Here is an 18909-nt window from a genome sequence, read left to right as displayed (position 1 = left end):
CATGCAGGCAAGACCCTGCCCTGTCACCAGAAGGGCTGGCAGAGGGGACAGCCATGGGGTAGAGCTGTCAGCAAGGTCACTGGTGGCACAGGGGCCAGTCCCAGTGACACCAGTGGGGCACACAGGCAGGGATGGTGATGCAGGTGGTGATGACAGCAATAAGCAACCCCCCCCCCGCTACTCCTTGCTCCTCCCAAAACCCCCCTCAACCACCTCCTCTGCCTTTTCCAGGAGCTTCCTGACTCACCCGGGCACTCTCCACCACCTCCCCGCAGCAGGCACAGCTCCAGTATGAATCGTAGGGTGTCTGAGCCTGCCCCCCGCCTACCTTGAGCCCCTAACTCCCGTGCTGCCTGCCGGGAGCCCCAGCCATGGAGAAGACCTACTCATTGACAGCCCACTACGACGAGTTTCAGGAGGTGAAGTATGTGAGCAAGTACCAGAGCGGCACCCTGCCCAACGGCTTCGCCCTCCAGCTGGGCACCGGAGCCAAGAAACGCCGTGGGGGGCTGCCACGCTGGAGCCGCCGGGAGGTCTGTCTGCTTTCAGGGCTGGTGTTTGCTGCGGGGCTCTGCGTCATCTTGACATGCATGTTGGTCCTCAAGTACCTGGCGGCTGAAGGGGACAGCTACTGCCTGGAGGGGTGCCAGGAGAAGAAGGCCTTCCTGCGGGCATCCCGCTTCCTCAGCGCCAACATGGATGCCACCATCGACCCCTGCCAGGACTTCTACTCCTTTGCCTGTGGTGGCTGGCTCCGGCGACACGGCATCCCCGAGGACAAGCTGGTGTACGGCACCATCGGGGCCATTGCCGAGCAGAACGAGGCCAAGCTGCGGGCGCTGCTGAGCCGCCCCGTGCGGCGCCGAGCCCCCGCCTCGGCCGAGAGGAAGGTCAAGGAGTTTTTCCGCTCATGCCTGGACCGAGCTGAGATTGACCGACTGGGCCCACGGCCCATGCTGGAGGTCATCAGGGAGTGTGGTGGCTGGGATGCCCCCCAAGGCCGCAGGGACATCAACGAGCTGCTCTACAAGACGCAGGGGGTCTACAGTGCTGCCGTGCTCTTCTCCCTCACCGTCAGCCTGGATGAGAGGAACACCTCCCGCTACATCATCCGGGTGAGGGCACCCTGCCCCTGGGGCTGCCCCCACCCCAGCCACCCGCCTGCACTCGGGACACCCACCTGGTGCCACTGTCCTCACTGTGGTGGCACCAGGTGCCTGCCTGGTGTGTGACTTGCTTGGCTGCAGCAGGCGGCAGGGCTGGGGACAGCCCCCGTCCCTGGGACCCCTCTGTCTCCCCAGCATTGGACCCCTCTGTCAGCCGGCCCTGGGTGAGGGTGGCATCTCCAGGACAGGGCTGGGGACACGGGGACATACTGAGTGAGGCAGTGCTGCCCACCTGGGAGCTGGGGACAGTCCAGCAGGGCACTAGGGTCTCCAGAGTGCTGGCAGCCAAGCCCCTCACCTTGGCATTCTGGCTGCCATCTGTACACTGGGGGCAAACCCTGGGTGGTGACAGGATGACGCCTGCCAGCTGCGCAGCTCTGGGCCAGGGTGCCAGTTTGCCCGTGGCTTTATTGGCCTTCCCCACCCCTGCCAGCCCATGTCCCTCACCCTGTGGTGCTACCAGGGCATGGGTGGGCTTCGTCTGAGTGCCCAAGCCTCAAGCACCCTTGGTGGGTGCAGGAGTGTGGTGGTGGGCACGGTGGGGGCACAGCAATGGCACAGCGGGGATGCCATGGTGGGCACGGTGATGGGCATAGAGGGCCATGGTGGTGGCACAGCAGCAGAGGCACAGCGATGGCATGGTGGGGAGCGCGGTGGTGAGCACGGAGGGAACATGGGGGTGGGCACAGCAGGGCCATGGGGGGCTGGCGGGGGGGGACGTGGGCATGGGGGGTGGCACGCTGGGGACTGCAGAAGCACCGTGGGCGGGACAGCCGTGGGGATGAGCCGCCGAGATCCCTGTGAGAGGTGGGGGTGGGGAGGGGGGTGTAGGGGCTGGGGCGGGGGGTGTGGGGTGGGACCGAGGGGTGCGCGGGGCCGGGGCGGAGGGGCCGCGCTGCGGGCCGCCCGTGTGTGCGCTAGAGGGAGCGTGTGTCACGGGGCCGGGCGCGGGGCGGGGGCGCAGGTGTGCGCGGGGCGGGCCGCGGGGGGCGGGGGGAGATGGGGGCGAGGGCTGGGAGGGGTGAGGGTGGGCGGCGGGCCGGGGGGTGGGGAGGGGGCGGGGGGTGGGCTGTACGAGTGGCTTTGCTTTTGTGGGAAACCAAGGGGGGGGGTGTGTGATAGGGGAGGGGGTGCAGAAGGGCTGGGGGTGCCTGTGAGGGTGCAGCTGTGCGCGTGGAGGGGGGACTGGTGGGGTGGGACACGGGGGGCGAGCCAGAGAGACAAGGGAAGGGGGTGTGTGTGCGTGTGTGCATGGGGGGCTGGGGGGTAAACTAGAGGGTGTGTGTGGGGGGAGCATGCCTAGGTGTGCATCGTGAGGGGTGAGCTACAGATGTATGTGTGCATACACGTATGTGCAAGCATGTTCAGGTGTGTGATGTGTTAGAGGCTGTGGCTGCAGCTCCAGGACAGCAGGGAGAGTGTGTGCGAAGGGTGGGGGTGCTCATGCAGAGTGGCTCATCCCTGCAGCTGCCTGCTGCAGCTCCAATATCCTCTAGCAGGAGGGAAACTGAGGCACAGGACCTGTCCGTGCCCGGGGCTGACCCACCACACTGCCACTGCATGGCTCCCGGGGCACCAGGGGCTCCCCGCAATATGGGGGAAGGTGAGGGGTGCCTTGCTCAGCACAGCCCCCCCTTCCTCTGATCACCCACTGCCCCCATCTCTCCCCCCTAGATTGACCAGGATGGCCTGACTCTGCCAGAACGGACCCTCTACCTGGGGCAGGATGAAGAGAGTGAGAAGGTGAGGGGGGGCACACTGATGCTATGGGGATACCAGGAGAGAGACCAGCACCCAGCGTGGGGTGGCAGACAGATGCCACCCCACTGCCAGAAGTGCCAGGGGCTGGGGTGCCCGCAAGGCAGTGTGGAGCGGCACTCAGCATCCTTTCCCTCGGCACAGATCCTGGCTGCCTACCGGGTGTTCATGGAGCGGCTGCTCACCCTTCTGGGGGCTGAGCACGTGGAGCAGAAAGCCCAGGAGATCCTGCAGCTGGAGCAGCACCTCGCCAATGTGAGGGGGATGCCCACCCTGGGCTTTGGGGTGCCCTTGCCCAGCTCTTTGGCACCTTAGTGGCAGATCTTTGGGGACCTTCATGCCTGGTCCTAAGGGACCTCATCCCAATCCCCTTGGGAACTTCCCCTCCCAGCCCTCGGGGATCTTCACGCCTGGTCCTTGGGGATCCCAGCCCCTTGAGGACCATGTGGTAGATCCTCAGAAATCCCAGCTCCAACATCTTGACAACCCCCAGTCACAGCCTTCGGGACAACCACTCCAGCCCTTGGGGATTGCCATGTCCAGTCCTTGTGAGCCCACCCCAGGCCCTTGAGGGCTCCGTGTCAAGCTCTTCGGGACCCTATGACCCCCCTCAGGGCTCCAGTGGGTAGGGTCGGGGTCAGTAGTCCCTCTTGCCCTGGAGGTGTGCCCCATCCCTCTGCCACCCCCAAGGTGGGCAGCAGGATGGTGACAGCTGTGCTCGCCCCGCGTAGATCACAGTGTCTGAGTACGATGATATGCGGAGGGATGTCAGCAGCATGTACCACAAAGTGACCCTGGGAGAGCTGCAGCGCATCACCCCCACGGTGAGTACCCCTGATGCCCAGCCTGCCACACCATGTCCCCCATCTCCCTGTGCCCCACGCTTGTCCCTGTCCCCCTGCTCCATGCCCTTGCTTCCCCACTGGGTAAGTCCACTTGAAGGTGATGACTCCACTCTGCACTTTCCTGGGTGGGAAGGGGTGGTGGGAGGCTGGAAAGCTTGGAGGGGCTTCCTTCCAGGTTGGCATGGAGAGGGGGTCCCTGTGCCCCCCTGATGGTACCTGCCCTGGCAGCTCAAGTGGAAGCGCTTGCTGGACCGCATCTTCCATGACAACTTCTCAGAGGAGGAGGAGGTGGTGCTGCTGGCCACTGACTATATGTACAAGGTGTCCGACCTCATCCGTGTGACGCCCGGCAGGTGAGGGGGGATGGCACCCCCTGTGCCCCCAGCACCTTCCCCAGCCTGGCAGGGGGTTGGTAATGGGGGTGGGCACAGGGCATCTGTGGCTGGTCTCCCCCTTCCCATCATCCCCATCCTGGGGAGGCCAGGCTGGGCACAGGGACCTCAGAAATTTCCTAGGTGAAGGGACAGATGCGAGCCCCACAGCACCCTGGTCATGCCTGGCCACCCCCCAAGCTAGAGGTCACCAGACTCATCACACAGCAGGGAGGGACACAATGCCAGCCTGTCCCCGTGTCCCCGTGCCCCCGTGCCTGGTCCCTGAGCAGGGGTGTCCCCACCCTAGTGCACGCTCCCCACTCTCCCTGTGTGCCTGGGGACATGCCCAGGGAGGGGACCTGATCTTGCCCCCCGACACCAGGATCCTTCATAACTACATGCTGTGGCGCATTGTGGTGGTGCTGAGTGAGCACCTCTCCACTCCCTTCCGTGATGCCATCCACGAGCTCTCCAAGGAGATGGAAGGCAACGAGAAGCAGCTCGAGCTGGGCAAGATCTGCCTGAGCCAGGCCAACAAGCACTTCGGCATGGCCCTGGGTGCCCTCTTTGTCGAGGAGCACTTCTCCTCCGCCAGCAAAGCCAAGGTAGGTGATGCTGCCTGTGGGCACGAAGCCACTGTTCCTCCCGCTACCTTGCCCAGATGCCTAGTGCCACCAAGCACCCCACCGAGGGCTGTCTGGTGGGGTGACGGGTGGTGAGGATGTCATGCCAGCACCCACGGTGACCCACCACAGGTGCAGCAGCTGGTGGAGGACATCAAATACATACTGGACCAGCGCCTGGATGAGCTGGACTGGATGGATGAGGAGACACGGAGAGCGGCCAGGGCCAAGGTAGCGGCCCCCAGTGTGGATGCTGGCCCTTGCCCCTGCCATGGCCTGAGGGCACACAGGATGGGGGCCTGACCCCACCGCTTACTTTGCCTGCAGCTTCGATACATGATGGTGATGATTGGGTACCCTGATTTCCTGCTGAAGCCGGAGGCCATTGACAAGGAGTATGAGGCAAGGGGTGGCCCAGGACCAGGTGGGGGCGTGGGCACCTGGAGGGGCAGATGGTCCCCACATTTGCTTCAGGGTCTGCAGAGACCAGAATGGGGGGAAGCCACCACAAAACAAGCCACCTCCTGGTAGCTTGTGCCCAGCGCTTGCATGGTCACAGCCATCTGGGCAGTGCCGTACCATCCCCGGGGTCGGGAATGACATCTCCTTCCCTACATTGCACCCACCAGAGTTCAGCCCCATCCTCAGCAAGGGCTGGGGGTGCCCACATGGCCCAGAGACCCCACGGAGGTGATGGAGATGCAGCTGACAATGTGGGCACACAGCTTGGGACATTACACGCTTTTGTCACATCCAGCCCACAGCCACAACCCCACAGCCTCTGTCCCCACGGCTCACGGGGCTGGGAGGGCACCCCAGCCCTGCTCCCTGCGCTCTTAGGGCTGGCTTTTGGGGCTGGCATACGTTCTGATGTGGCCGTGCCCTCCCAGTTTGAGGTGGATGAGAAAACCTACTTCAAGAACATCCTCAACAGCATTGCCTTCAGCATCAGGCTCTCGGTGAAGAAGATCCGGCAGGAGGTGGACAAGTCTGCGTGGGTATCCCCATGCCCTAGGGGGAGAGGGGGCATGGAGGGCAGAGCATGGCCCCACCAATGCCCGCTGTCCCCATGCCTGGTTGCACCCCACAGGGTGTAGGCGGGAGGGCACCGGGAAAGCCAGGAATGTCCCCCTCTCCCCTAGCTGTTCAAGGGGGTGACATTTCCGTGCCCCCCCCCAGTGCCCCCGCAGCCTGGCACCGCTGTCTCTCCCTGCAGGTGGCTGCTGCCTCCCCAGGCGCTGAACGCCTACTACCTGCCCAACAAGAACCAGATGGGTGAGGCATTGCCCAGCCCCCCGGCTCGGCCTGGGGTGGGGGGTGTGAGGAGGGCCTGGGGTGGGGGGCACAGCGCAGGGTCCCCTGGCACCAGGTAATGCTGTGGGTGGGTACAGGGCAGGGTGCCCCCCCAACAGCAATGCTCTCCTGTGTCCCCAGTGTTCCCTGCTGGCATCCTGCAGCCCACCCTCTACGACCCCCAGTTCCCGCAGTGAGTGTGGGGCTGGGGCATGGCCGGGGGGAGCCAGGGCAGGGGCTGGGGCTGGGGTATGTGGCTGGGGACAGGGGTATGGCTGGGGGGTGCCAGGGAAGAGTATGGGGGTGTCAGGTCCTGGGGTCACCACCATCCCTGCCAGCACCAAGATCTCCACCCTCGCACCTCTGCTCCCTGCCCAACAGGTCGCTGAACTATGGTGGGATCGGCACCATTATCGGGCATGAGCTGACCCATGGCTACGACGACTGGGGTGAGTGACCCCCCCACCTCATACCAGGGTGGGAAGTGGGTGGGCTGGGGTCCCTTGGGACTACTGGTGGTGGTGGTTGCCTCGGCAGGGGGACAGTACGACCGGCACGGGAACCTGGTGCACTGGTGGACAGAGCGGTCATACAGCAAGTTCCTGAAGAAGGCACAGTGTATCGTCAACCTCTACGACAACTTCACTGTCTACAACCAGCGGGTGAGACCCCCTCGCCCACCGGGCAATGCCCCGGCACATGCTGCCCTATGGGGGGGGTCCCCGCCGCTCCGTCGCTGGGGCTGGGTACCTGCAGGAGAGCATGGCTCTGCCCTGCCCAGCACCGAGACCCAACAACTCATCACACCTCAGCTGGGAAATGGGTGGGGGCAACTGAGGCAGAGCCTCGGTGCCAGGGTGAGGACGGGGGGGTGCCTGGCTGGGGAGGACATTTCTGCTCACCCCATCTTGGGGTCTCTCCTCTCTTGGCAGGTGAATGGCAAACACACGCTGGGGGAGAACATTGCTGACATGGGGGGGCTCAAACTCGCCTACTACGTAAGTGTCCACCCACCCTGGCGTGTCATCGCTCTGGCAGGACCATAGGGTGGCTGCTGATGCCATCCCCACTGAGTGGGCAGGAGACACTCCCCCAGCCCCATCTTGCTCCCTGCAGCAGGGAGTGGGCATGATCCTGCTTGCTGGTTTCTGAGGAGTTTGGGGGGGAGGGTTGGGGCAGGTTTAGGGGGATTCCCAGGCCATGCTGAGGGCACCCCTTGTTCTCCAGGCCTACCAGAAATGGGTGCGAGAGCATGGCCCCGAGCACCCCCTGCACCAACTGAAATACACACACGACCAGCTCTTCTTCATTGCCTTTGCCCAGGTAAGCCCCTGCCCTCCCCACATGTGTCACATGCTGGGGCGGGGGGGGTTACCCGGTGTGAGGCAGGTGGCCCAAAGGGAAGGAGTTATTGCCCTGGGGGACCTGGTGCCTATGGCCAGGAGCTGGGCTCAGCTGATCAGCAGGTCCTGGGCTCAGGGTAGAGGGCTCAGCCCTGCAAGGAGCACTCTGTGCTGCCCTGCTGCTCCTGGGGACCCTACAATAACAAACGTGTCCCCCCTATCACCTCCAGAGAACCCACAGTAACAAACGCACATGACTCCAAACTTCTAGGAGACCCTACAGCCAAGCAGCTCACAACCCCAGGAGACCCTACAACAACAAATATGCCTCCATGCTCTCCCAACCCATCTGTACCACATACACAGGCTCGCAGGGGACCTACAATAACAGCATCGCTGCCCTAATCCCCCAGCAGCCAGAATGGCTGTTGTGCCCCAGGGGGTGCCAGGACCCCATGGACCCTGGCAGCTGCAGTGCTCCATCCAGCTCACCCACGGGAACCTTTCTCCCCTGCAGAACTGGTGCATCAAGCGGAGATCCCAGTCCATCTACCTGCAGGTGCTGACGGACAAGCACGCCCCAGAGCACTACAGGTATCGCCTGACCTTCCCCACGGCTGGTGGTGCCATGCAAAGTGGGGTGGGCACCCTTTGGGGTGCTGGCACCAGCAGGTTTTGGGTGGATATGCCTGGGGCAGGGGATGGGGTGCTGCTGGGGTAGGCAGGTGCCCCAAGTGGTGTGCGTGACAGAGGTGGGGGGGACAGGGGGTGCCCAGCTCTGAGTTGCCCCCTTCTCTTTCCTGGCAGGGTCCTAGGCAGCGTCTCACAGTTTGAGGAGTTTGGACGGGTTTTCCACTGCCCCAAGAACTCGCCCATGAACCCGGTGCACAAGTGCTCGGTGTGGTGAGGCCGTTTCTCCCTGCAGCAGGCTGGCACACCCCATCCCCATCCCTGCCTGACTCCCACCCTGTGCCTGCTCCCCACCTCCCCCATCTCCCCTTCCTACTCTCCAGGTAAAAGGGGCACCCCCAGGTGACACAGGGGGTCATCCCCCCAAAGACTGGCAACACCAGAGGGGTGGAGACAGTGGGGAGACACGGGGTGGGCATGAGCTCATGCCCAGAGGCAATCAGCCTCCTGCCCATCTCCTTCCTATCCACTGCCCAGTGCACTGGAGGGCCCTGAGTCCCCACGGAGGAACCAGGGCACACCCAGGCGCTCGTCCACCCCGTCTTCCATCCACCCACCTCAAATCCTTCCCCCAGCCCAGCACCGGCTGGGGCAGGGACAGTGAACCAGAGACTGTGGGGCTGCCCCACACCAAAAGACTCCCCGTGCCTGGTGCCCTCCCCAGCATCCCCCATGCCAGCCCCATCCTGTCCCCGCAGCAGCTCTGCCGGCCGTGGGGCGCAGTGGGCAGAGCTTGGGGCTGGGCGATGCCAGCCTGCCCGGGCAGCGCAGGGACACGGGCGCCCACTGTATTTTTCGCTGATGTTTCTGGTCAATAAAGCACTGGATATGCTGGGTGGGTGCAAGGGGCTGTGGCTGGGGGATGGGCAGCAGTGGACAGCACCCACCCGTCGCACGACACGCCTGTCCCACCAGTGTCACACCCCACCTTTATTAATCACCGAGTGCCCTGTGTGAGTGGCACTGGCCCACCCCGTGCCTGGGATGTGGTGCCTTATGGCTGCCGCATCCAGACCAGAGATGCTCCAAAAAGCTGCCACCCGCCCGCGCGTGCCGCAGCCACGGGGAGCAGGATCCCCTGCGTCCGGCAGTGCTGTGGGGTGCCCTGGGGCCGCGGGATCAGTGGAAGAGGGGCAGGAGGAGGGTGGGCAGGAGCATGGCCAGGGGGGTGGCACGGGTGCTGGGGGCAGAGCCCCGCTGGCGGCAGGCAGTGTAGGGCTCGAGGCAGGCGGCGTAGGCCATGACGTGGGCCACGTAGGTCTGCTCCTGCACCCCGTGGAAGAGGTGGGCCATGGGGCCTTTGGCCAGGATGGCCACGTCTTCACCACCATGGGTCTCTGAGCTGAGGAGCACGGCTGCCTGCTGCAAGTAGTCGTACCGCGCTGGGGAGGGGGAAGAAAGGGGTGAGGGCAGCAGCGCGGTGGTCCTGAACCCTGTCCCACCACCTGGCCACGGTCCCTGTGCCCTCACCAGCTGTGTCCTCATCCACATCAGTCCGGCTGGTGCCTGGGTAGCCTGGCCCATTCCCGTAGAGGATGGATGTGTAGTTCTTCTCGTCACTGGCTTTGCTTGGGGCCAGACCTGGGGGAGGGGGTGACGAAGGGGGGATCAGCCAAGAAACTCCCATATCACCCCTCCGGCCGCAGCCAGGGTGCCCTGGAGCCAGCAGTGCCCAGCACAAGACCATGCCCCAGTCTTGGTGGCTGGGCAGAGCCCTACCGAAGATGGAGGAGCCACGCAGGGTGTAGCCACCAAAGGAGAAGACATGTGAGTGGTCAGCGGTGACGACGGTGAGTGTCTGCGCCTCGTCTGTCAGGGCGTTTGCCCGCTCAATGGCCCGGTCAAACTCCACCGCCTCTGTCAGTGCCTTATGGGCTGTACCATCGTGGTGGCCGTGGTCAATCCTGCCGCCTGCAGACAGGTGCCCACAGTGGGCTGGGGACCGATGGCAGCACCCCCACCTCTTACCCACACCCCAGGATGTGGGACCCCCCCCTCGCCTGCCCCAGAGGCACTGGGCCTGACTTATCTTCCACGAAGAGGTAGAAGCCATTGGGGTTCCTGCTCAGGATGGTGATGGCTGCTTCCATCATCTCAGTGAGCGATGGGTCCAGGGTGGTGTCACGCACCAGGCTGTACTTCATGTCTGCGGGTTCAAAGAGACCTGGGAGGGGACACGTTGGGGACAGTCTCAATGTCTGCATGCATCCCAGTGGCTGCTGGGTCCTGGTGCATGGAACATTTGTTACCCATCAAATAGTTCACACTGGGGTCAGCAGCAGCAGCCAGCAGCCCTGTCCTGTTCCAGACGTAGCGGGCACCCTGTACGCAATTCCCACAGGGGGTTAGTGGATGCCTGGATCTGTGCTTGGGGGTGGTGGGCAGAGGACTGTCCCCACCACGTCACCCACCGGCCGTGCCTCCAGCCACATGTTGATGAGGTTATTCCCATCCTCACGTATCCCATTCTGGCTCCTGTAGATGGGATACTCAGGGTCCGGTGTCCCCACAGGGGTCATGTATTTCCGACCGCCCCCCAGGATCACCTGGAGGGGATGAAATGGGTGCAGTGTTAGTGGGAGTGCGAGCAGGGGGGCTGGCCCTGCTCCCCCTCTCCCACATGTGGATGCTCACATTGATGTCAACGTTGTGGACCAACTGCCAGGCGATGTCCTCGCAGCCCTGTTTGCGGGCTTCCATGGGCATGCTGGCATCCGCGTACCAGTTGCGGTCCACCACGTGGGCATAGGTCCCCGAGGGCGACGCATGCTGCACCCGTGTTGTTGTCACAATGCCCACTGCCTTCCCTGCCACCACCCCCCCAGTCAGGCCCTATGAAGGGCAACACGGGGTCCCCCACCGCCAAGCCCTGGGATGCTCAGGGAGGGGGAAGAGGAGCAGCCCTGGCATGACACCCCTTGTCCCCGTGGGTTCCCCCCTAGCCCTGCACGCCCCGTTACCGGCTTTGCGAGCTCGCTCCAGCACTGAGATCACCTCGTTGCCTGCAGTGGTGTTGCACTGCAAGTGGCGGGCGGCTGCGCTCAGTCCCACCGTCTTGTAGTTGCCCTTCACCCCGCAGAGGTAGGCTGTGGCTGTCCCCGCGCTGTCAGGGACCTGCCGGTCCACATTGTACGTCTGTTGAGGACACACACCAGGCTCAGAACAGGGGGCAGTTGGCAGAAGCACCCAGCAGGATGCCTCCCCAGCACCCCTTGCCATGCATGTTCACCCACCTGAGGACAAGAGCGGGATGGGCAGGGATCTTATGCATCCCATACGTGCATCCCTGGGGTGCTTTTGTGCCAGCAGCCCCATGGGCATCACTGTGGCCCCATGCCCAGCGTCACCCTGCCCCCATGCACAGTGTGGTGGGGTATTTACCTTGGAGAGAGCCACGTAGGGGAAAGCATCCAGGGCGAGGGGGGTCTCGGGGCCCAGGTTCCCCTGCTCCTGCCCCTTTAGGATGCGGGTGGCCGTGATGGTGGGGATCCCGAATCCTGGTTGAGGAGGGAGTGTCCTGGTCACTCTCTGCACCAGGTGGCCTCCCTGCATCCCACTCCACAGGGCACCCAGCTTGCCCACCAGGAGTGCCAGCAGGACTCACCATCCCCAAGGAAGAGGATGAGGTTTTTGGCTTGGCTTATCCTGGGCTGGATCTTGAAGGAGGCTTCGATGGCTGCAGCTGCCTGCTTGTTCCAAAAGGATGGCTTCTCCTCCTCCTCTGGGACAGGGCAGCACCCATCAGTCCCAGCTCACCAGCACCTGCACCGCTGGGGCACCCATATCCCTGGGGTACCCACATCCCTGGGGTACCCACATCCCAGGGTTATTTACTCCCTGGGCATCCCCACGCTGGGGCCTCCTCTAACACAGACTGAGAGGGTCAGGGTGCTGTTTGAGGCCGGAGGAGACCATGTGGGCTTGCACCCACTGCCCGTCCCAAGGGCCCTGGGGCAGGGAAGGAGAGAGGCAGCAAAACCAGACACACTGGGGAGTGATCTGGCAGGTAGGATGGGGCCATGGTGGTGGGTGGAGTGGGCACTTCTCCCAGACACTCCCAGCACATAAACAAGCAGGAACCTGACCTCACAGGGGAAAACTGGCTCAAAGACCCCAGAAAAGCAAAGGTAACCACCATTAATCCTGGGCAGCCCCTTCTCCCCTCCCCAGCCGTGCCCTGTGGCCAGCCAGGCTGGTGGGGCTGGTGCCCTGCCAGGTGCCCCGCTTCCCCAGGCACCCACTGCAGCCAGCCGGACACCCATCCCTATCCTTGTTCCCACCTGGGATGGCGGCAGTAGTGCTGATCCCTGCCCAGAGGCCCAGGCACAGGGCGAGGGGTGCCAGGAGTTTCATGGTGAGATCTGGTAGCCCAACACCGCTGGCAGTGACTGCAACTCTAGTAGATCTGGGAAGGGACTTTGGACCAAGATCAGCCCTTGCAGGGTGTGTGGAGGGGTTTGTCAGCTGGCACAAAGGCCATGGGACTGGCTGCTGGCACCTCCTTGGCACACCACCTTATTGCTGCTGGGGGACAGACTTGGGGTGCAAATCGATGCAGGGGCAAGAGGATGGCCAGTGGCCGGCAAGCATCATTGCCTGCCCCAGCTACAGTGCTGCAGTGCCAGGCAGGGCTGTGCTGGGGGTGACACAGGCAGCACTGAGCATCCGACCTGGGAGGATGGGGGGTTCAGGAGCACCTGGGGTCACCGAGCAGCCCTGCTCTCTGCCCAGCACTTCCTCGAGCAATAAATCCGCAGATAGGACTAAAACTCTGCTCTTTTCTCAGCCCTTGCTGGTACCGATGCTGGTGTACTGTGCCCCAGCCTGGCAAAGCTGGGGAGGGGGTGGCTCCCCTCACCCTCATTTCATCACCTCCTTTACTCCAACACTGGTCCTGGGGGGTGGGGGGGGTGGGGAAGTAGAAGCCTTGACCACTTGGGGAAACTGAGGCACTGGCAGCACTTAGAAGGCAACTGTCGCTGCAAACCCTCGCACAGCAGATGGAGTTGAACAACCTGTGTTTTATTGCATCCCTTGATCCTGGCCACAGCAGGGACCTGGCTGCCAAGACCCTCGATGGGGTGTCTGTGGGTCACTCGTTGGGGCTGGGCAGCCCAGGTTGAAGTTGGGCTTGTCCAGGGGCTCTCAGCCCCCCACCATGTGGGCAGCCAGGCAGAGGGCCAGGAGGGCGAGCAGGGGGTGTGGGGAGCACTGGGTGCCGTGGGAGGCCCTGCGGGCTGCCCTGCACCCGGGCTCAGCAGCATAGGGCTCGAGGCAGGCGGCGTACGCCATGGCATGGGCGATATAGTGCTGCTCCTGCACCCCGTGGAAGAGGTGGGCCATGGGGCCCTGGGCCAGCACCACCACGTCCTCCCCGCTGTGGGTCTCCACCTCCAGAGGCACGGCTGCCTGCTGCCTGTAGTCCTTGTCCTCTGCAGGGGGGCAGGAGAAATGGGGTGGGGGGCAGCAGGGTGCCCTGCCTGTAGGGATGGGGGGCAGCTCCCATCACCTGGGGTCAGGGTGATTCCTGCCCAGCCATGCAGTGGTACCAGGACCCTGTGCAGCCCCAGTGGCCATGCCCGTGGGCTGCTGCCCCCACCACCCCGTGCCCCCATCCCATCCCCAGCTGACTCCTACCTGCAGTGGGGAGGCTGGCGGCTGGGCGGCCCCCATCACGGATGCTGTAGCCAGGACCGTTGCCATAGAGGATGCTGGTGTAGGCTCTCTTGTCCTTGGCTTTCTTGGGGGCCAGCCCTGGCACAGGGAAAGACATTGTCAACCCCTGTCCCAGCCAGGTACCACTCCCCAGCTCCCCACCTGGGCCAGCTCAGCCTCCGGTGGGAACAAAAGGGGGAGGTGGGAACAGGGATGCTCACTGCCCCTGCCTGAGACCCACCAAAGATGGAGGTGCCACGCAGCGTGTTGCCCCCAAAGGTGAAGACATGGGAGTGATCGGCTGTCACGATGGTCAAGGTGTCGGAGGGGGAGGTAAGCTCACCAGCCCGTGCCACTGCCCGGTCCAGCATGACAGCCTCCATCAGCGCCTGCTTGGCCCTGCCGCTGTGGTGGCCGTGGTCGATCCTGCCACCTGCATGCGGAACATGACTGTCACCCTTTCCCTGGTCTCCTGGGATGCCCGCCTGCTCCCAGGACCCACATCCCACCCCAGCCCCAGCCACGCTGCCCTGCTGGGGCTACTCATCTTCCACGAAAAGGAAGAAGCCATTGGGGTTCCTGCGCAGGATGCGGATGGCCTTCTCTGTCATCTCCACGATGGAGGGGTCTGTGGAGGTGTTGCGGTTCAGCTCATACTTCATGTCCTTGGGCTCAAAAAGGCCTTGGGGAGTGGGGTGGGGGGGTCCATGTCAGTGCTGCTTCGTGCCCTGGCCAGCGCCCCCACAGTAGGGAGGAGGAGGACGCGTCGCTGGTTGTGTAGGCAATGATGCTCTTACCCATCAGGTGGCTCACAGAGTCCTCCTCGACCGCATCCAGGCCCTTCTTGTCCCAGACGTAGCGGGCACCCTGCCAGCGAGAACAAAGCCGGTGCCAAGGGTACGTGCGCCCTGCCTGGCGCCACATCCCCTCCGCCCCAGCGCAGTACCTGCTTGGCGCTCAGCCATTCCGCAATCAAGTTGAGGCCATCCTTCCTGGTACCATTCTGAGCCGGGTCCTCCGGGTACTCAGGGTCTGGGGTCCGCTTGGGGGTCATGTACATCCTCCCGCCACCCAGGATCACCTGCTGGGGAGCTCAGCAGACCCTCCCAGTGCTCCCCACGTCCCCTCCCTCCCACGCCCGCTCCCCAGCTCACGTTGATATCCGTGTTGTGCACCAGCTGATAGGCGATGTCCTTGCAGCCATCCCGCAACGCCTCCTTGGGCATGTCGGCGTCGGCGTACCAGCTCCGGCTGGCCGAGTGGGCATAGGCTGCCCCAGGGGACGCGTGCTGCACCCGCGTGGTTGTCACGATGCCCACCGACTTGCCTGCGGTGCGGGCAAGGGTTTACAGGGACCCCCTCCAGCCCTGCACGGCACAGGATGGCCATGCCAGGCTCTCCGACAGGGTTGCCTGCTGCCCCGTACCCGCTAGCCTGGCCCGATGCAGGATGGAGTCCACCTCATTGCCAAAGGCGGTGCGGCATTTGCCATAGACAGCCGCCCCACTCAGCCCCAGCGTCTTGGCATTGGTCTTCACCCCGCAGAGGTAGGCTGTGCCCGTGCCAGCGCTGTCGGGCACCTGCCGGTCGATGGTGTAGGTCTGGAGGCAAGCAGGGGCCAGTGGGTTTCGGGCAGGGCCAGCAGGGCCAGCCCCCGGCACTGCCCCACTCACCTTGGCCAGCGCCACGTGGGGAAAGGTCTCCATGGCCAAGATGCTCTCCTCGCCCGAGCCACCGGCCAGCTGCCCCTTGTAGATCCGAGCTGCCGACATGGTGGGCAGCCCCATGCCTGCGGGCACGGCAGAGCCACGGGGTGGCAAGGGGCCGGGACCAGGGACGGTCCTGTGCTCCCCAGGAATTACCCGGGGCTGGCCAGGGAGGAGGGGACCTGCACCAGCCCCACCTTCCCAGCAGCCACGTCCCCTGGCTGCTGTGGAGCTGCCGGAGCCTGGCTGGGACCCTGGGGACTCACCGTCACCCATGAAGAGGATGATGTTTTTGGCCGGCCGTGCTGCCGGCTGCAATGCCAGGGCTGACTCCAGCCTCCTCCTGGCCCCTTCGTTCCAGTAGCCCGGGGTCTTCTCAGTATCTGGAGGTGAAAGCAGAGCTGGGGGCATGGGTGGGCATCTCCACCCAAGGTGATTTCAGCTGCTGTGAGCCCCTCCATGGGGGCCTCGGCGGGGCCAGGAGCCCTTTGGGGATCAGCCCAGTCTCTGGCAGCCCTTGGCCTTGCCCAGAGCCCATCTGCAGAGGGGGAAACTGAGGCACGGTTTGCCGGGGAAGTTCCTCGTGCCTCTCAGCAGAGGGGACGAGGTGCCCGTGCCTCAGCCCCCCGCAGCAAGTCCAGCCAACTGCAGCTGGTGCGGCTACTGAGCCACCTGCTCCAAAGCCACCGAGGGGGCAGCGGGGCGGGGGGGCCGGGGCAGGGCCCGCTTTGCTGGGGGCTGAGACAAACCCATTCAAAGGCTGGGGTCTCAAACCACCCTGAGGTGGCCAGGAGGGTTTGCCTTTGCTGGTATCCCATGGGGAGGTGACAGGGTCCCTGGAGACCCCCAGGGAAGTGGCACCAGCCCCAGCACCCCCCACCCAGGGCTCTCACCCTCCCTGTCCCACCCACGCCATCACCTGAGGCTGCAGCAGTGAGCCAGGCAAGGAGGCAGAGGAGAAGGCAGGTTCCAGGGGAGAGCGGCCGCCTCATGCTGCCCACCCTGGTTCCCTCCCCAAATGCTGCCTGTGCCCGGGGCAGGGGGACAGCCCTTTATCGCCCTTCCCTGTCCCGCCGGGGTGGGGGCTGAGCCCTGCTGTGGGTGAGACGATGGGCTGATAACATTCAGGGACTATCTCCCAGCCCTGCCCAGGGCCCTCCCAGTGCCCCCAGCCCCCCCTGGGGCCATCCCTGCCCCCACCAGCCAGGGAGGACCTCCAGCCCGTCCCTGGGGGCTGGGCCACCTCGTGGCGCCCGGCTCCCATGGGGGTGGCTGCTGCAGGACCCCAGGGAGCGGCAGGGAGGCCGCAGGGAGGCCGCAGGGCAAAGTGCTGTTTTTGCAGACGGACTGAGCAGGGCAGGGCTGGACTGGCCTTGTTTCCCTTGAGACAAACCCGAGGAAGGGGACACTGGGCTGAGGGGTAGGGGGAGGACATCTTGCTTTTGGTGTCAGTGTCCGCAGGTCCCCTTCTCCCGGGCGACATATATATATATATATATACTGCCCGTCAGGTCCTGGGACAGCTGGTGCCCATCACACTGGGGCAGCCCGTGCCAGCACACCTGCCCAGCAAGGTGCCTACTGTGGGCAGGGAACAGCCCCACGTCACCAGCACCCGACAAGGAGCAGGAGACCTGGGCAGGAACAGGCAGGCTGCTCCCACCCACTCCCACGTCCGAAGGTGATGCCCATGCAGGTGACCCCGGTGGCTTTCATGGCTCGCCAGCTCCTGGAGAGCCTGCTGCGCCCAGACCTGACCCATCCCAGAGCCCGATCCCCCATCCCTCGCCATACGTCAATCCCTCCACCAGCCACTGCTTGTGGCTGCCTGTCCCCACGGGGGTGATGAATTGGAGGCTGTCGAAACAGCCCATGCCCCTGGAGACATCCTGCATGGCACGGGTAGGGGACGTGGGGACAGGGAGCAGGCAGAGGCGCCTGGAGACTGCAGAGGGGCTGGATGCCCTCTTGAGCAGCAGGGAGAAGCAAGGACGTGGTGCTGCAGGGTCCCCGAGTGAGGTTAGGCTGGAGGCCAGGGTGTGAGGGCCTGGAGCAGGCAGCTGGTGGCTCCCGGTGAAGGCTCAGACTGAGGGATTAGCCCTCGGAGCAGGAGCCGGGAGCACATGTCCACCTGATCCCCCATGCCCTCCAGCCCAGCACACCCTGGGGCTTGGGGAGGCTGTGAGGCTGTTTGGATTTCGCAATGCCTAGGAAGTGGCAGGCAGAGAAAGGCACAGGGCTGCCTGGGAGACGAGTTATTGCTGGGATTCCTGGCTGGGGGAACACGGAAAAGACAAAATAAAACCTGCGCAAGCCCCCCATGCAGCTGCTGACCCGGCTTTTATTACATGACACACAACCCTGCAAGAAACCCTCCTGCACAGCCCCATGGCTGCATCCCACCACATCCCACCTGGGATGTGGAGCCAGCCACTCTCCACTCCTGAGGATATGTGTCCCCACTCAGCCCTCACCATGGGCACCCGAGGTGGCTGGGGACAGACACCGCTGCCTTAAAAAAAGAAAGCATCAAGCTAAAAATATCCGAGAGTAGAAATGCTCTCTCTGGGGGAGGCTCAAGCCCTGAGTCCCATTCCCAGCCGGAGTTAAAATCCAAACCAGAAATAAAATGGTATCAGTTTTAAAACTCAAAAACCCCAAACTCCTCATGGGTTTCCTCGGTCCCCGGCAGATGCTGGTGCAGGGCCTGGGAGGTGAGAAAGCATGGGCAGCAGGGAGCACGCACAGCCTACGACGCTCAGTTATCTGAGGCTTGGTCTCTTGAGCAGGGCGCTGTACTTCAGTGGGACACCATCTGACGTCAGCACGACCTCCACCAGTGTGAAAATGGTGATCACCTTCAGCAAGGGAGAGAAAAGGGTTTTTCAGGTGGCTTGGCACCATACCAGGATTTGCTTAGAGTCACGCTGGCTTTTGCCAGCAGCACTGCAGCACCCATCGGAAGCCGGGGAATGGGGCAGTACGGCTTCAGATAGCTCTGCTGGGGTCCAGGGTGCTCCTGGGGCTGGATACGGCATTTTCAAGGGCAACACCACTGGGCTGTGAAGCCAGCCAGGGAACCCAAACTGACCTAAATGAGCATCCCAAAACATCCTCACTTATTCGAGCCCGACCAGGCCCCAGTCTTGTTCTTTGCACAGTCTGGGAAGCAGCATGGGCCTTGGCTTTTGGTCCCAAACTCCCCATAAGCCGCCTGCCTGCATCTCCCTTCTCCAGCCAGAGAATGTACATCATCCCTTAATGAAGCAACCTGGCCGAGCGCCAATGGTGAGCTGCGGTGACAAGGGTTTTCCACATGATGCTCAGCATTTTCTCTGCATCCCTTGAGGAGGGAACAACCCCTCCATGCCCCCACAGCAAAAGGAGACCCAGGAAGGGAGCACAATGGAGGATGAGAGAGACACAAGGGAATAAAGACCCCAGAAAATCAATCCC

At 63.7% G+C, this 18909-nt stretch overlaps 4 protein-coding genes across 6 annotated transcripts in view; 1 reads left to right on the top strand and 3 right to left on the bottom strand.

Annotated features, from left to right (window-relative positions):
- The first annotated feature begins 252 nt into the window (after positions 1–252).
- ECEL1 (endothelin converting enzyme like 1) lies at positions 253–8839 on the top strand. 2 transcript variants are annotated; one of them, XM_055723762.1, is made up of 17 exons: positions 253–1115; positions 2841–2909; positions 3069–3179; positions 3656–3748; positions 3998–4122; positions 4526–4748; positions 4899–4997; positions 5094–5168; positions 5657–5754; positions 5983–6041; positions 6201–6252; positions 6441–6508; positions 6597–6721; positions 6992–7057; positions 7287–7382; positions 7920–7996; positions 8210–8839. In XM_055723762.1, the coding sequence occupies exons 1-17, from the start codon at positions 372–374 to the stop codon at positions 8307–8309; spliced, it is 2280 nt and encodes a 759-aa protein (XP_055579737.1). In that variant the 5' UTR covers positions 253–371; the 3' UTR covers positions 8310–8839. The 2 variants fall into 2 exon arrangements, with proteins under 2 accessions (XP_055579737.1, XP_055579736.1); XM_055723761.1 differs by having other exon boundaries at positions 5657–5760.
- A 117-nt stretch (positions 8840–8956) lies between these two features.
- LOC102057232 (intestinal-type alkaline phosphatase) lies at positions 8957–12503 on the bottom strand. The gene is made up of 11 exons (XM_055724025.1): positions 12373–12503; positions 11697–11813; positions 11474–11589; positions 11053–11227; positions 10727–10899; positions 10504–10638; positions 10342–10414; positions 10113–10256; positions 9812–10003; positions 9563–9673; positions 8957–9474 (listed from the first exon to the last, which is right to left on the bottom strand). The coding sequence occupies exons 1-11, from the start codon at positions 12443–12445 to the stop codon at positions 9212–9214; spliced, it is 1572 nt and encodes a 523-aa protein (XP_055580000.1). The 5' UTR covers positions 12446–12503; the 3' UTR covers positions 8957–9211.
- A 731-nt stretch (positions 12504–13234) lies between these two features.
- LOC102048423 (intestinal-type alkaline phosphatase-like) lies at positions 13235–16302 on the bottom strand. The gene is made up of 10 exons (XM_055724026.1): positions 15720–16302; positions 15421–15536; positions 15174–15348; positions 14902–15074; positions 14694–14828; positions 14545–14614; positions 14291–14429; positions 13989–14197; positions 13730–13846; positions 13235–13524 (listed from the first exon to the last, which is right to left on the bottom strand). The coding sequence occupies exons 1-10, from the start codon at positions 15862–15864 to the stop codon at positions 13238–13240; spliced, it is 1566 nt and encodes a 521-aa protein (XP_055580001.1). The 5' UTR covers positions 15865–16302; the 3' UTR covers positions 13235–13237.
- Positions 16303–17774: 1472 nt separating this feature from the next.
- DIS3L2 (DIS3 like 3'-5' exoribonuclease 2) overlaps positions 17775–18909 on the bottom strand; it is a 195498-nt gene continuing 194363 nt past the window's right edge. For both annotated transcript variants that reach the window (XM_055723535.1, XM_055723536.1), the window contains one exon: positions 17775–18311. In XM_055723535.1, the coding sequence (XP_055579510.1) occupies positions 18216–18311 (96 nt within the window). In that variant the 3' untranslated portion in view covers positions 17775–18215. The remainder of the gene's footprint in view (positions 18312–18909) is intronic.

Source organism: Falco cherrug, chromosome 11, assembly GCF_023634085.1.
Source record: "Falco cherrug isolate bFalChe1 chromosome 11, bFalChe1.pri, whole genome shotgun sequence".
NCBI classification, from domain to species: Eukaryota; Metazoa; Chordata; class Aves; order Falconiformes; family Falconidae; genus Falco; species Falco cherrug.
The sequence above is the reverse complement of the archived record's forward strand: the minus strand, read 5'-3'. Positions and strand labels throughout refer to the sequence as shown.